This window comes from Pinus tabuliformis, chromosome 7 (genome assembly GCF_031772625.1).
Source record: "Pinus tabuliformis cultivar Carrire ecotype Pingquan chromosome 7, CPIR1, whole genome shotgun sequence".
Classification (NCBI taxonomy): Eukaryota; Viridiplantae; Streptophyta; class Pinopsida; order Pinales; family Pinaceae; genus Pinus; species Pinus tabuliformis.
Window position 1 is genome coordinate 1,802,731,612 of NC_142293.1, and position 17,157 is coordinate 1,802,748,768.

Here is a 17,157-nt window from a genome sequence, read left to right on the forward strand (position 1 = left end):
GGACATGTTGCAGCCAGATGCAGAAGTAGAATGGGTCAAGACCGTCACACAGAAAGATCATCACGTTCCAGGTACTTTAAGGGATATTGTTTTTCTTGCAATATGTTTGGTCACAAAGCTGTTGATTGCTACAGAAGGAATATGAAACATGTAAGATGTTATGCATGTAACAAGCTTGGACATATAGCAAAGGAATGCAGGAACAAAGTACGGGCACCATACCAAAAGGAGAAAACATCATCACACTTGAAGATATGGAAGAAGAAGGAAGTACTGTCAGAAAGATGTGGCACAGCACAATGTACAGACATAACAGACTTAGAGGAAGTTGAAAGTGTAAAACTTCAGTGTTCTCAATCTCATACGCAAGTTTCATAAAGAGAAGTCGCGTATATACGCAAGTTTGACAGTGCACAGTCGCGTATATGTCAGTTTGAGAAAAGCAGTGGGACAGGCTCAGGAAAAGGGTCTGATATGATTCAGTCCATTACTTGCTCTGTTTGATAATGGTTACAGTCTGCTGATGAGGTGTGGAAATGTCTTGATACTTGTAAGATGTTTAGAAGTGTTTTGATCCTAACTTGTTGATGATGATGCCTTGATACTTCTTGCTGATATATGCATGATCAAATATGACAGTAAATAAGATGGCACAGGTTCAGTGGGAGGATATACTTTTAATAATACATTGTTGGCATATAGCTAAATGATACATCTTGCTATGATATGGTTATGAGTTTTCCATGATAAAATCTCATATGATTCTTGGGGTTACATAGTTGGTGTTCAGATCAGATCTGTGGTTGATTCTCTAATGATGCATATATGGTGCTTACATGGTGATCTTCATAAGCAGAAGTACAAAGCTTGAATATACAAATTCATTACTTGATGATGAGTCACTCATATGTTGTTGTCAACATATAATACAGTTATGATGCAGGATTCCTATAGTTCTTGGCATTCACATGGATGAGGATTGTTGTTGTTGATGATATCAAGAAGTCTTGACAAAAGATCTTGACCTCAAGATACATAGTGCTATATACAGTATGCTGGATACATGGATGATTACTCAAAGTTGCATTGTTGGAGACATGATAATGATGAGTTCTTACCTATATGATGATAGGTTGATACTTACATATGTTGATTGATGCAGATGTTCCCAAGTGATGATACTTGGATCATGCAAATCTTGATGAGAGATGGCTATGGTGTTTCTCGCATATGATATAAAGTGAATGATTTGATGCAAACATATCTTGTCACAGGTTGATGCTATACAGGTTGCTGGTCTAGATGCTATTGACTGATGCTTATGGAGCAAATCATACACTATGTATGATAGTTGCTGATGACTATCATGATCTTATTTAGATGTTTGGTCTCTATTATAAATATCATGTATATCATTCAATGTAAAGGTCATATCAAGACTCATGATGTAATAGTTTGTCTCTGTCTATTATAGTCATTTGATGAATCCCTTTTGGTCATAAGATGTAATTTGAATTTATACCCCCACTATGCATGGGAAGGATGATGTAATATTTCAGTCATGTACAAACATTTGATATTGGTATATCCCAGTGTGGAAAAAGTCCCGATAAAATCGGGATTTATTCCCCAAAACGCGATTTTTTCAAGAAAAGGATTAAATCGGCCGATTTTTTGCCGACTTTTTAAGAAACGAAAAAATCGGGATTAAATCGAAAAAGTCGGGATTAAATCGGGACTTTTTCCAAAAAATCGTGGTAGTTTCTTTAATGATTTTTTTTTCTTTGAAAAAATCGGGATTTTATTGAAAAAGTCCGGATTTTTTTAAAAATGAATATTTTTGTATTTTTTTAATTTTGCCGACTTTTTGCCGACTTTTTCGAAAAACTCCAGACTTTGCCGAGTTTTTCAACTTTTGGACCCTTGCTGAATTAATCCCGACTTCGACTTTTTCCACATTGGTATATCCCCACTGGGTTGGGAAACAGATGTATGCATGAGTCCTTGGTGATAGGAAGGTCATTTATGATAGAGTCATGTTCTTCTTGTAGAACATCTTTTTGCAAACCTTGCGTACAGTCAGGAGGAGAATGAACAGCACACTTCAGTAGAGCAGAGACTTCAGCATGTACTCAGAGGGAGCATGGACAGATTGGTACACCTTGGCATATACAAAGGGGGAGCTCATTTAGAGATTTTAGCAGGCACTCAGGGGAAGTATGGACAGCAGAATGTTTATCAAGGAAAGAGTATCTTGGTCCGCCCTTTGCCCTTGATGTCAAAGGGCGAGAGTGATTTGGTGTTGTTGCCATCAAGTCCAAAGGGGGAGATTGTTGGCATTATGATACAAGTGTTGTCCTTGATGGTAACTCACACAGATGACAGATCATAGTGCAGCAGGTCAGTAGTAAAGAGTTGATGATCAGACTACAAAGAATGAAGAAAGAAGAGGTTATACGCAGGTTCACTATGTACCAAGTCGCGTATATACGCAGGTTCGCTATATACCAAGTAGGGTATACACGTAGGTTCACTATATACAAAGGCGCATATACACGCGGGATTTCTGATCAAAAGTCGCGTATGCGTATGCACACACTTTCATGCACGGAAAAGCGCGTACATGTGGGAAAGCTTATTTTTTGGTCCGTGGTATTTAGACCTATGGTTTTGGTCCTTGGTATTGTGTCCGAAGTATTGAACCCAGGTATTGGGTCCCTAGTATTGGTTCTCAATGGTTTTGGACCATGGTATTGAGTAAGGCCTAAGACTATAAAAGGAGAAGAAGATCATTAGGAAAATGCATTGAGAAAGTCTTGAATATCTGATGAAGTATGAGATCTAGTATGCAGGTTATGGGTTCATGATGCTTTGCTTGATCTGAGCTAAGGAGGAATCTCAGCAGTTGATGGAGAACAAGATCTAAGGATAGATCAGGATCTAATGGCTTGGAATGAATCATCTCTATATGGTTTGATCATGTTTATTCTAGATCTGTATACTAACGCATGTAATGTTCTGATCTGGGTATAACTTAAGTTTGAAATAGCTGCAACTCATGAATGAATATTTATAGATGTATACGCTGGTTGACTATGATAGAAGCGCGTACATACGCAGGTTAGATATATCTAAGTAGCGTATACCATATGAGCTATGATGTTTGAAGTTACAGGTGTTTCTGGTTGTTGATGAGTTTTGATGACTGTTCACTGGTGTCAGTATTCTGCATATTCAGATGGTTGATTATGTTTAGCTTCAGTATTGATGGATGAGATCTATAATGGATCAGCATCAAAATGACTTATCTTTATGTGATCTGATGAACTAGATCTGGTTGCTAACATACGTATTATCTTTGTATATGTAATGATCTGGGTATGTCTGAAGTCGGGAAGTGCAGCGAAGTTATGAATAAGTAATTAATGACATATACGCTGGTCGATTTGGTGAAGTTGTGTATACACGCTGGTTCAGCACTTCCAAGTAGCGTATGCACTCTGATGCATGATTTTTGATGATACATTTGGTTCTGAATATTGTTGTAGAGTTCAGTGTTCTGCTCTGTGTTCTGGTGACTGCATTTTGTTGACAGGGTTTCAGTGATTCAGTATTGAGTGATTCAGAGATTGATGATGCTAGTGTTGATTGATTGTGTGCTTCAATGATATTAATGGGACCAGTATGAAAATTGGATGAAATGTGGCCTTCAAATTATGGCATTGTGCTTCAGGAGTATCCAATCTAAAAATTTATGAAACGTGGTACCTGGAGGAAGAAAGAGAAGGTTGTAGCCTTCTATAGGTCGGCACCTACGTACTAGTACATCAGCTAGTACAAGAGCTAAGGGGGTGGTAGCTCCCTTCCAGCAGCAACTGGAAAACGAGTAAAGGTTGGAGCATTTTAGTAGGCCGGCACCTACGTACTAGTAAATGGATCGGCTAGTACAAGAGCTAAGGGGGTTGTAGCTCCCTTCCAGGTGAAGCTGGAGAATGAGAAAAGATTGTAGCCTTCTGCAGGTAGCAACCTGTGTACTGGTATAAGACTGCACCAGTATAGAAACATTGTAAAAAGAAGTTTCTTATTAAAAAGAAGATTGAGACGACTTGCAACTGGTGGTTTTCACCCACATTGGGTTTCCACCTTACATCATGGTGTTCATGTGTGCTTCTTGTGTGTGATGATCTGTTCTATTTACTACTCCTGTTTAATGTTCATATGGTTAATAATGTTCTGATGCACTCATTAAGGATCAACTAACTGAATCATAAGTCTACTGGATATACACTTGTTGCATTACACACAATTGCGTATACACGCGGTTTGCCTTAACTTAAGTAGCGTATATGAATCTTAATATGGAAATGGAAAAATTATATTGATTTGATAACACTGGTTCACCCCCCCCCCTCAGTATTATTTCCAATAGATCAGTGGGAGGAAATTTTCTGTGTGATTGATTTCCTATATTTTGCTTCTGCTGTCTAAATTTTCTGAGTTAAAAATACTAGTGTATTTTATAATAAGTAATTGGAGAAATATTTTCTGAGTTATAAAAATTACTAGAAATTAAAATCAGATTTGGAATTTAGAAATTAACAGAAGGATAACAAAGTTAGACATATTTGCTTGCAAGTTGCCACCATAGTTGATATAATCTTTTCCCATATCACAAGCAATAAAGGATCTTCGGATTCATAGAAACAAAATCCTGAAACAACAAACCGTAGGAATATGAAAGGAAATACACACCCTCTATTATTAGCTTCATCCCACCATTTTGTAAAACGGTCTGGTAGCAATGGTGGCTGCACAATGAAAGCTTCAGCTCCTGCTCTGATCTGCATACAGAACAGACATTTGCAAGGTGTATTGTGAAAAGGTCCAATAAAATCGAATCAATCTGTCTTCTCCATTTAAATGGATCTGAATAAAACCTTCTTCTCGAGACGATCAACTGAGTTAACAAGCGGATTTTCAACAGCCCAAAACTGAACCCCTTTGCCAATGCACAAAAATGTCACTAGTCAATCATTATTCTCCCATTTTCACATTTCTTTTAAATCGAGAAAATTGATCCAACTGCAAATCATTCTTGGAATTATAAGACATAATAACATCCAATCCTATGAAAAAATTCAATATTCTAGAAATTAACATGAATGCATACAAAGCTGGAATAATATGTCATCAGGGCTTCAGATTACCTGATGGAATCAAGCCACTGTTCCGAAATCCATGGGCAGTATGCAATAAATCAAAAGAATCAGGAAAAAGGCAATTAATTGGCCAGTATTTTTTCAATGGGTGTCCTGAAAGAAAAGCAAAGGAACAGCTCTAATAAGTGGAAAAAAAAGTGAACATTGACAAAACTTGTTTTATTCATCTCAACCCAACCATGAATTTGCTCAAAGGTCATTATCAGTAAATTGACAGCTGAACAAAAATAAATTAATTAAAATCAAACAAAGATGTGGAACAAAAAGGTACCTCCAGATACCAAAAGAAGAGATCCTCCATTTCCATAACTGTGTATTTCCTTTGCAGCATTTACTATTTGATTTTGAAGGTAAGAAGGCATTCTCATTTGACCTGCAATAGTTCTAACTTGCCAATAACTTTTTATAGCATCTGGAGTTGGTTTATTTGGATTGGCATTCTCATCTGCTGATCTTTGAAAATCTCTCATGGTTCCCAGAGATGAGTTAAAGAAAGGAAATGCAAAAGCAGACCGAATATCAGGAGAAACAACAGCATCTATGGTTCCATTTTGAAATGCACCTCCTTCAATAGCCTGCTTGAGATGGCAGTCATGTTCAACTACAAAATCATGTTTCATGCAGTTTTGAATAGAACACAAATGTTTATATTCTATAGTCTATATTTAGCATCTCAATGACTGAATAAACATATACTTGAATTTTAAAAGTAACTTTGCACAATGTACAACTACAAAACTTAGACAAAGTTAGCAACTTGATTTCCTTGTCTCCTCCAGCAGGGTACCTGTAGCCCACAATCAGCCTCCGACCTCCCTCCCCAAGAAGGGGTTAAGCTCACACCGTGCAGCACCAATGGTTGACATGTGTGCAACCATGTCAGCACCCTCGACCTTTGTGCTCTCATTGATGCCTGGAACAACTACAATGGCGCTCTCAGATATTGGGAACGGTGCATAAGGGTGGTCTGGTGACACATTTGTTGGTAGTTGTTTCCTCCTCCTTCCATCTCCTCCAAATGTGTTGGCTACAGGATTGATGTGTGTAAGCTTGCCTGTGGATGTTTCCTCACTGGAAATATTTGTGCCAAGCCAATTTCTTCTATCACATGCCTGACCAACTCAGGGAATATAAATCCTGTTTTGTCAGCTCCTCTGTCTTCTTTCAGTATTATTATAGCCATAAATTATTTTACCAGGGCTTCTATGCACAAGTGGCTCTTCAATTGCACACCTGCACTCTATGGTTGATGAACGCCAGGGCCAGCACAGTAACCCATTAGCACAGTCTAATGAAAACACAGCAGTGTTGCCACCTCCATGCATAGGTCTATTGATTTCCACCTCTAACCTAACTATGACAGCAACTCATTATATGGTTTTGTGTCCTATGCGGTTCTCCCTAGTTGTCAGTAGTAGTGTTCACAAGGGCATGGTTGACAAAGTGGCCCAAAACAGCAGCCAATGTTGGTTTCTATCATCATGCATCCGACCCCCAGCTCCATTATGCATACACAAGTCAGGATCTCTTCCTAAACCATAAAGGGGTTGCTCACTAGAGGGCCCTGCTGAATCATGATGATCAGTATGAACATACAGTACAGTTACAATCTAGAGACGAGGCACCTTCAAGAGAAAAGCCTCAGCCCCTGTCACTCCAACAAATTCTTGACTATGGAATGGATTAGAGCAAAGCAATGTATTATGGTGAAGCAATGGATCAGTTGGACTTTAAGCATATTGACATAGAAGAAGACAGATTTTTCTTGGATCAAATGCCTAATAATACGAGGAAACAGGCCCTTCAAAAATGGGGTATTATTCTCTATTCCTTACAGAAGATGCCTGCAGAACAAAATTTCTGCAAATGGAGTAACCAAAATTGGCACATGAATAACATTTATTAGAGTCCTGCTCTGATCTTGGATATCACTATTCATCAGTTTCATTTGTCACAAAACAGACTGCTCATAAAGTCCTACTCCAGCGTGCATGGAACATTGTCAGCTACACTGCATGTGCAGAATCTGGGCATGATGATTTTGACCTGGTCAAACTTTTGGTTCCGCGGTGAATTGAGTTTATCAACATGTTAGATCAGACTAAGGCTTGTGAAGCTAATAACTGAACAGTCTGGGAAGGTTTCATTTGTGATGCAACTGCCTCCACATTTCATGCAAGACCACAGGTGTGTGTGAAGTAGATATAACCAAAAAACAACCTCAATCCATTAAACTAATGGGCAATAGCCAAATGGTCATTCAGCACTTAAAGTATCTAAACCTCCATACTGCATGTTTTGCATGTCAAGTGTTGGATCTGTTACCACTCAAATTGTAAGTTAGAATGGTGAAACCTTCAACCATGCCATACAATCCAAGTGAAACCTCGATAGGTCACCCATTGTCAGCTCAGGACTACCTTTGCCTCTTTAGGCTGGCTTTCCTCCGGCTTCAAGGGGGGATCTCTTAAAAAATCACTAGGACATGAGCAATAAGGAGGAACGTGATATACTAAGTAACCCCAATGATCAAATTGGGTTTAAGAGAAAAGGAAATATTGGTGATGAAGGGATGAAAAGATCAGTGCCAATATTCAAGGGAAATGGAGTCAAGGGAAAATCAATGATGAGATGATAACAAAAAGAATGACCCTCCTTACGTCAGTTACCCAGAGTAATGGATCAAGGGAGAGATTAGTGTGAAAATTCTTTGATTGCAATTACTAGATATTATTCTCCTAATTGTTAGCAGTTTAATTGTTTACAGAAATTAACGAATAACTCACAATTGCAATCTTCACCATAAAATACGCTGTGGAAAATAAATCAGGAACTGAGAAATAGATGCACACACAATAAAAATGACACCAATATTTTTGGACTAACGTCCCCAAAGGGAAAACCAGTGCAGCAGATGAGGGTTTACTTTATTATTATGCAACAAAATCTGAGAGTACAATAATCTGGGTGCCTCACTGGCAATTATCCGGCAAATATTTGGCAAAATATCTAGGAGAGAATTTTCTCCCTCTGCAAATTAACTGGCCTCCTACAGGTCTGCTTGCAGTGCCTTCTGGAAATGCGCATTGCTAGACTAAAAACAATTCGCATTGCCTGCTAGCTAGCTCCTGGTGAGTCGTCCTACCTTCCCCACCCTCTAGAAAAATTATTTCTGCCTTCTAGATGACTTTCCTGACCTTCGACAACTTAAACGACCTCTCTCCGGCAACTCGCACTGGGGTTTTTGGCTGCTCAGCCACTCTGCAGAATAATTTCGGCCTCCCTTTTCCTGCCTTTACGACATTGGAAAACTGCTGGGAAACTCCTCCAGAATTCTCCTTTGTTGCTTCCTCAATCACTGATGCTCTCCTTTTGGCTCAAACTCTCTTCCTTGCTGAATCACGGCAATTGGATAGCTCGATCTACCAAGGTAACTCGCTCCCCTCTTGTATCTTTCTCCATCCCATCGACTTGCTCTTATAATCTCTCGTTGGAGCTTCAACGGCCATGATTAGATCTTCATCAACGACTCAGGTCATTTCAGACTTGATCCATGTGATTTTCTAAAAGTCTCAAGAGCATAAGTCGATCTCCTTAATTAATTCACTTTAATTAACCATTTTTCCTAAGTTAGACTTAGGAAATATTTAAATGATGGCTAATTAATTTAATTAAGACATTTCACAAGCTGATCTCGCAAAACCTTTTCTGGGTTTTGGAGATCTCGTGTTCCTTAGCAGCGTAGAGACTTGAACACTTGTCCAATGCTACCAAATCCATCAAAAACTAACACTCCCTCTTAGCAAGGAAGGTGTTCTCTCAACTCCACTGGTGTCTGACATCAGCAACATATTGTCATTGTCCACCAAGATACTGCGCAAACTCTGATTCCCCAGCTAACCTTGTAGCTAAACCATTGCATCTGCGCTGTTGCGGACACTGTATTGTGCCTCCTACACTGTTGCCAACATTACCAGCACTACATTTGATCTCATGTTGTTGTTGTTGTTGCAACTACTGCAACTAAGAACTGGTCTACTGTCCCCGATACTAGAAAGAGTTCTCCACTACACCCATCTATTCTATGAAATAAACGAACTTAGCACTCCCTAGAGCTTTTGTGAGTATATCCGCAACCTGCTACTCTATGGGAACACACTGTAGTTGGACTGCTCCACATTGCACACAATCTCTAATGAAGTGGTATCATATGTATATGCGTTTCAACTTATCATGGAACAATGCATTTTCAGAGAGCATGATGCAACTCTGATTATCACAGTAGATATTGGTCGCCTCCATCTTCTGCCTAAACAAACTCACTAGCAACTTTCGAAGCCATATAGCTTCGCATGCGGCCATGCTAGATACCATGTACTCTACTTCTGCAAAGCTCAGTGCCATGGCTTCCTGTTCCACTAAGATAAAACACCTGATCAAATGTTGAAGCAAACACCCTAATGTGCTCTTCTGATCCACTAAACTGCCTGCCCAATCTGCATCTGTGAAACCACATAACCTGACACCATCACCTCAAGCATACCTCAACCCATACTCGACTGTGCCACGCAAATACCTTAGAATGTGCCTTGTTACTGACCAATGCACTCTCTTATGTCCCACCATGAACTGACTGAGAGTGTTGACTGCGAAGCAGATGTCTGGCCTGGTGTTGAACATGAGCGAACCAATGAGCTGTTTGTACAAAGTTGGGTCCACATCCTCATCCTCTGATGCAATTGTCTTCCTCCAGTTCGTAATCATAGGTGTGGGCATAGGCCTATCGTCTTGCATCCTGAATCTCTTCAAAATCTTCGTAGTGTATCTCCCTTGACCAAGGAAGATCCCTCCATCCTACCATACTTCTAGGCCTAGGAAGTAATGCATCAGTCCCAAAATCCTTCATGCCAAACTCTATTGTCAGGTTCCTCTTGCAGTCTTCTGTGAGTCTTGATGACCCAGTCAGAAAGAGGAAATCCACATACAACACTAGGATGGGTGGCTCACCCTCGACCATTAGATAGTAAAGATTGGGATTTGCATCTCTCGAGTCTTGATGTAAAAATATTTTGGTGCATGGTCCCTCATATTTAGACACCATGGCCTAAACATTTAAGGGTGGAAAAAATTATTAATACCCTTTAGTATCAATTAATTAATTTTTTTGAAGTAAAAAAATGCCGGAAAGCAACGTACATCATGAACAAGAGGAGAGTCATGAGTAAGTCAGAAAAGAGAAGAAGACAAGCGACAATAGTCAGAGAACTGAGCAAAAGGTTGTGACTGGACCCTGTAAACCTAGGCCAACTATCAAACCTCGGGTTGTCCTACGTGATTCGGCGCTACAGACGCACAGAGATCACATGGCGACATATGCGGTCATTTGCAAATTTATGGGGATATGACCAATGGAGAAGGCTTTGTACACTTGGATAAGGAATTATTGAAAGCCAAAGGGAGAAATAACCCTTCATCTTGGGTCCAAGGGTTTCTTCACAGTGGTTTTCACAAACCTAGAAGATAAAGACAGAGTGTTCGAAGGGGGACCATACTTCTATGTTGCTACAGGACTTTACATGCGACCATGGGTGATGAATTTTGTCCCAGAGCGAGAAACATTCACCTCGGTACCGGTATGGATTAGACTCTACTCCCTACCTTTAGATTATTGGCTACCAAAATCCTTAAAAGCCATAAGCAATAAATTAGGTCATTTTATAAAAATATCAGATGCAACTCCGCGAGGAAAATACACCTCCTTTGCCCGTATATGTGTAGAGATGGACCTATCAGGAGCACTTCCGGATGAAGTCATTCTAGAAGTTTATGATGAAGAATGGGTGCAGGCGGTGGACTACGAACATGTCCCATTCAGATGTCGCAGATGTCATGAGCACGGGCACCTCTTTAGAGACTGCCCATTAAACAAAATGGAGAACAGTAATAAAACCAACACGAGCAAAGATCCCGAAGGCTTTACCAAGGTGGGAGGCAAAGGGAAAGGAGGGAAAAAGTACCAAAAGAAAACCAGTGAGGATAAGAAACCAAGTCACAACAGCTTCAAGATTTTAGAAGAAGAAGGTGGGAACAAGGGGACGAAACAGGTACTAGAGGATAATCCTGCAGAGAAGGAAAAAGATGATAGCATGGAGGAAATAACTACAAACAACAAACTGAATAAGGATCTGTCAAGCACCATGGAACTTGACAAAGACCATGAGATTACCCCAAGCGAGGTTGGAACGGAGGACCATGATCTACAGGAAATTCTTGAAAGGGAGAATCTCGATCTAGAAAAGTTCTTGGAACAGGGCACCACTAAAGGAGTGGATTCTCTACCACAAGAGGAGTTTGACAGAGTGCAACAGCTCTTCCCTATGGAGATCTCAAACAAAGGGCGTTGGAGTCAAAAGAAATCACGATAGCCAGGAAAACAGAGGGGTGAAAATGATGGAGGTAACACAGGGACACCCGTTCAAAAACCCAGGCATGAAAAGAGGAAGGAAAAGACAGAATGAGCTACTGACAGAGTGTGGGAAACTCATGATAAACTCAGGTAAGATGAAAGATCTTACTAGTTACTCATTTACAAATCTTTCTTAATGAAACTCACAACCTGGAATATTAGGGGTCTAGGAAGTAAAAGGAAACAAAGGAGTCTTAGCAATAGGATAAAAGAGGAAAAACCTGATACGGTATTTATCCAGGAAACAAAATGCTATATAGAAAAAAAAAGAGAGATACATAGCAAATGGCTAATCAAGTATGAATATCTAGAAGTTAAAGCAGACAACACGGCAGGAGGGATTCTAACACTTTGGAACCCCCAGAAACTAGAAATCCTGGATGTTGAAGCATCCAAGAACTACCTTTCAATGGTGATCCAACCTTTGGGTGACAAGGAAGTCTATTTGATCACAAATTTCTAAGGTCCACAAAGACTAGAAGACAAACTCAGGCTTCTTATTTCTCTAGAGGAGCTTCGAGAGAGATATCCCGTCATGCCCTGGATTCTGAGAGGGGAATTTAATATGATCAGATCTCTTTCAGAAAGAAAAAAAAAAGTGGTAACAGAACACTAGGCAGAGACTCTATTGCCTTCCAGAACTTCCTAAACAACATGAAGCTAGTGGACACGGAAACTAAAAATGGTACCTTCACCTGGAACAATAAGCGGGGAGGGGCCTCTCAAGTAGCCTCTAAACTAGACAGATTTATAATCTCTGAGGACCTCATCCTCACAGGCCTTGACATGTCTGCCTTCATCCTCCCTTTTGGAGGCTCGGATCACTGGCCTATCCAACTAGAAGCCTCTTTTATAGGCACTCCGAGAAACAGACCTTTCAGGTTTGAAAATGTTTGGCTCACCCACCCTGACTTCATCAACAATATTGGAAGATGGTGGGCGGAAGATATACCCGTCCAGGGAACGAATATGTTCCTTCTACATCAGAGACTGAAACATATCAAACGCAGGCTCAAAGATTGGAACAAAAATGAGTTTGGCAATATTTTCAAAGCCAAAAAAGAAGTGGAACAGAAATTGTAGGGCATCAATCAAATCCTCATAACAGATGGCTTTACCGAGGAAAGGAAATTACAAGCTGACTCTCTTCAACAGGAATGGGAGGACAGATGCCAGCAAGAAGAGATTTTCTGGAGACAGAAATCAAGAGTGCAATGGCTTAAGGAAGGGGAAAGAAATACAAAAAAATTTCATAAGTCAACTGTGGAGCACAGGGCTCATAACAGGATTTCAAAACTCAGAGATACTCAAGGAAATCAGCTCAACACCCATAAAGAAATAGAATTTGCTCTGGTACAACATTTCCAAAGCATAGCAGAGGAACCTCTCATAGACAGATCAAATTTCATCAACAAGTTCACAAAGCACATTCCAAAGCTTGTAACTAGAGAAGACAATTACAATCTGAACAGGCCTGAAGAGGAGGTCAGTGAGGTCATTAAAGAGATGCAAAATGGGAAAGCTCCAGGCCCGGATGGGTTCAATGTAGACTTCTTCAAAGCATGCTGGGAAATAGTCAAACAAGATATCCTTGATGTGGTGGAGGACTCGAGGAAATCCAAAAATGTTTTGAGGGCGCTTAATGCCTCTTTCATAACTCTGATTCCAAAGCAGGAAAAAGCTATGACACCAGACAAATTCAGACCCATAGCTTTATGCAATGTGGTGTACAAAATTATATCCAAAGTAATTGCAAACAGGCTCAAGCCACTTCTTCCAACTCTAGTGTCTGAGGAGCAAACTGGATATGTGGAAGGAAGACAAATTCTAAATAACATCATTCAAGCACACGAGGTGGTTCATTCTCTCAAGAGTAATAAGCAAGCAGGTATGATCATACAACTTGACCTAGCGAAAGCTTATGATAAGCTAAGCTGGGCTTATATCAGGGAAGTACTAAAAGCGTATGGCTTTGAGCACAACTAGATAAGATGGGTAATGGCCCTTGTCAGCACAGCTAGTTTTTCATTACTGCTTAATGGCTCACCATCCAGACCCTTTAGGCCTTCGAGAGGCCTCAGACAAGGAGATCCTCTCTCCCCCTTCCTCTTTATTCTTATGATGGAAGGTTTAGGCAATGCAATCAAATCAGCCAAGGTAGAAGGCAAAATCCAGGGTCTCAAACTCACCCGGAATGGAGATGCCTTGACTCACCAACAATTTGTGGATGACACTATGCTGCAAGGTACACCCACGGTCAAGGAAGCTAAAGCTTTCAAACAAATCCTGAATGACTTTGCCATGGTTGCTGGAACAGAGGTAAGCCTTGCCAAATCCAAGATTTTCTTTTTTAATACTGATATTGCTATTCAGAGAAACCTCACCCGAATTCTTGGCTTCCAAAGAGAACAGCTACCCTCCAAATATCTGGGAATACCTCTAACGGACAAACCTCTAAGCAAGGAGGTTTGGGAACCAGTAATCAATAAACTCCAGGACAAAGTCAGGAGATGGACAAGCAGATCTTTGAATGTAGCAGGAAGGCTAGTGCTAACAAAAGTTGTCCTACAAATTGTTCCCATCTTCATGTTATCAGCTCTTCCTACTCCTAAAGGAGTTTTGCAACTCATCCGGAATATCCAAAGGGACTTTCTCTGGGGCAAAGGGGAAGAGAAAAAGAAATGGGCTTTGGTCGCATGGGATAAGATCTGTAAACCTAAGAACCATGGAGGACTGGGACTTCATGACCCTAAAACCCTAAGCAAAGTTTTAGGTGCAAAACTATGGTGGAGATGGCTAAAGGAATCGGTAACCCCGTGGGCCAAGATCTGGAAATAGAAGTATGCAAATAATTGGCAAGAAAGAGATCACATTCGAATGTCTGGACTCATCAAGGGTTCCCACATCTGGAACAATGCCTGGGAGAATAGAGCAATTGTACAGAAGCACAGTTTCTGGGAGATCAGAGATGGTAACCTAGCTTGGTTTTGGGAGGACAACTGGCAGCAGGAACCTAACCTGTTAAGAGAAGAACTAGATGATCTCAAGAATGACACTGATAGTAAAGGTCTACTCAGGGTAAGTGATTTCTGGGATCAGGCGAGGAGCAAAGGCAAATGGAGAACCTGGAAGGATCTGACATACAGTGAAGAGACCCCTTTGAAAGCCCAGGCTGATGCTCTTGCTGAGATATTGAAACAGAGAAAGATTTTGACAGCAACATTATCTGACCAACTGAGATGGGGAAGAAACAACCTTCAACCTCAAAGAAGCTAAGAGAGTGGCGCTTGGGCTCGACTTTCCTAACCCTAAGAAGGCATGGAAGGAACTATGGCAGAGCCCGCACTGGATGAAAATCAAACTGTTCATGTGGTTGGTGCAACATAAAAAAATCCTGACTTAGGAAAACCTTCGGAAAAGAGGTGTAGTTGGTCCATCTAGATGCCATTTGTGTGAATCACAAGAAGAAACTATGGATCACCTTCTCAACATCTGCCATTTCACCTATTCCTTAAGGAATTGGGTAGCTTCAATCTTCAGACAAACGGATAAGGACAACTTCAGTATCACTGACACTTTGAAGAACTGGAGGAAAAACTTCTCAGATAATGAGATAATCAACAAAGCTTGGGCTCTGGTTCCAGGCTTTTTAATCTGGAATGTCTGGAAAGAGCACAACAATAGGATTTTCAAGAACAAAATTGGCTCATCCCAGAGCATCATAGCTCATATCATTAGACAACTCAAAGAGACTATGGGAACACTCATAAAAAAACCCCCCGAGAACCCACCTCAAGGCCAGGATGCACAAATACTACTACATTTGGGTCTACAGCTGCCTTTCCCCCAGGGAATAAGCAAGACTGTAAGGCATACAATAATGGAGAAGGACTTCTGGCAACCTCCTCCCCCTGGTTTTTTGAAATTTAATATAGATGGTGCCTCTAAAGGAAATCTTGGGGCAGCTGGTTATGGTGAAGTCATAAGAGATGAGCAGGGTAACATAAAAGTTATCTTTCATAGTCATTTGGGGAAGGCAACCAACAATATGGCGGAGCTCATGGCCTTAGAGCAATGCCTGGAAATCTTGATGGAAACAAATTTACATAATGTCATCATTGAGGCTGATTCCGAATTGATAATCAATTCAGTCAAGAAGATATGCAATGGTACTGCTCCAGAAAGAGTGTCGAAACACTGGAGGTTATTGCAAGTCTACCAACGCATACAATCACACCTAAGAACACTGAGAACCCTCAATTTTGTTCATGTGCGAAGAACAGCCAACAGATTAGCTGATCGTCTAGCGAACGAAGGAGTACTCTGTTCAAGAAACAATCGAAGATATGAATGGATGATGATGCCAGCAGGGAAATTGCGTGAAGACTGTCTAAATCAGGCTACCGAAGACAGGGAGCACTTTCAAGATATGAGAAATAAGAAGAGAGAGGACCAATGGAATCAGCAGGTAGTGGACCAAGCCCAGGGAAGGAGCGAGTGATAGAATGCAGGCAGGTTGGCAGGAGGCGGAATTGTGCATTTCGAGCGTATTTATGCACGTAGGATACCTTTTCAAACGGACCCGAAAGATTATAGAGCGGAACCTATTTAATCTTCAGGCCCGGAAGAAACTGTAAAGAGTGTGCATGTCGACGAGATCACCAAGTATTTCTTTCATCCCATGGATTTCGGGAGGTAAACAACACGTTTGTTAACTCTCATTTCGGACCCGAAATTTTATTGTATGGTGACTTAGTAATACTTTGGGTTCGTATGTCAGGCTAAAGCGTGAGCAAGTTGGAGTCATCGCTTTTTAGCTCCCCCATCTTATGGATTTCGGGTGAAGAACTTGATCGAAGGTTAATACTTCAATCGGACCCGAAATTGTTTAGGGCGGTGGCTTATAATTGATTTCGGGTCTGTATGTTGGCATATTATACAGACAAGGTTTCGTCCCGAAATCATTCAGGGACGTTGGATCGTAGAGGGCGGAATCGAACGGTCTTCAAGTGGGGAAGATAAGCGAAGGTTAAAGATGTGCTTGGGTAATGTAATGGGCCTTCGGATTTTTGGGCCCGCCCTCATGGGCATCTGGTTTTTATGTGGCTTGAGAGGGGATTCCCTCATCTTCTCCTCCTGGTTCGTTAAGCAGGTTTCGGTTCGCTGGATTTACTAAGCGACGCCCGGAAGGCAGACAGTTTTTGGGTGTCATTTTGTATTCTTTGTACTCTTTGCACTCTTTGGAATTAGGTTCGGGATTCTGATATCCCAGTTGTCTGTTTTTGTTTTACAGAACTGATGTTGTCGTGCTTGACTCTGACAAAACAGTGTACAATATGTATTTATTTTAAGTTTAATGGAAATTACCACTCTCACTTAATCAAAAAAATTAATTAATTTTTCTAGCCAAAATAAATTAAAATCTTAAGCCAGAAAATTAATTAATTTTTATTTTGGGTTTTCCAGCAAAAA

The 17,157-nt window shown here is 40.5% G+C and overlaps 1 protein-coding gene across 1 annotated transcript in view; it reads right to left on the reverse strand.

The window, feature by feature from the left end:
- The window catches only part of LOC149255559 (uncharacterized), a 161,269-nt gene that overhangs the window by 102,675 nt on the left and 41,437 nt on the right, over nt 1-17,157 (reverse strand). The window contains exons 2-5 of the mRNA XM_089457248.1: nt 5,491-5,794; nt 5,208-5,312; nt 4,938-4,999; nt 4,753-4,841 (exon numbers count right to left, since the gene is read on the reverse strand). Of these exons, the coding sequence (XP_089313374.1) occupies nt 4,753-4,841; nt 4,938-4,999; nt 5,208-5,312; nt 5,491-5,794 (560 nt within the window). The remainder of the gene's footprint in view (nt 1-4,752; nt 4,842-4,937; nt 5,000-5,207; nt 5,313-5,490; nt 5,795-17,157) is intronic.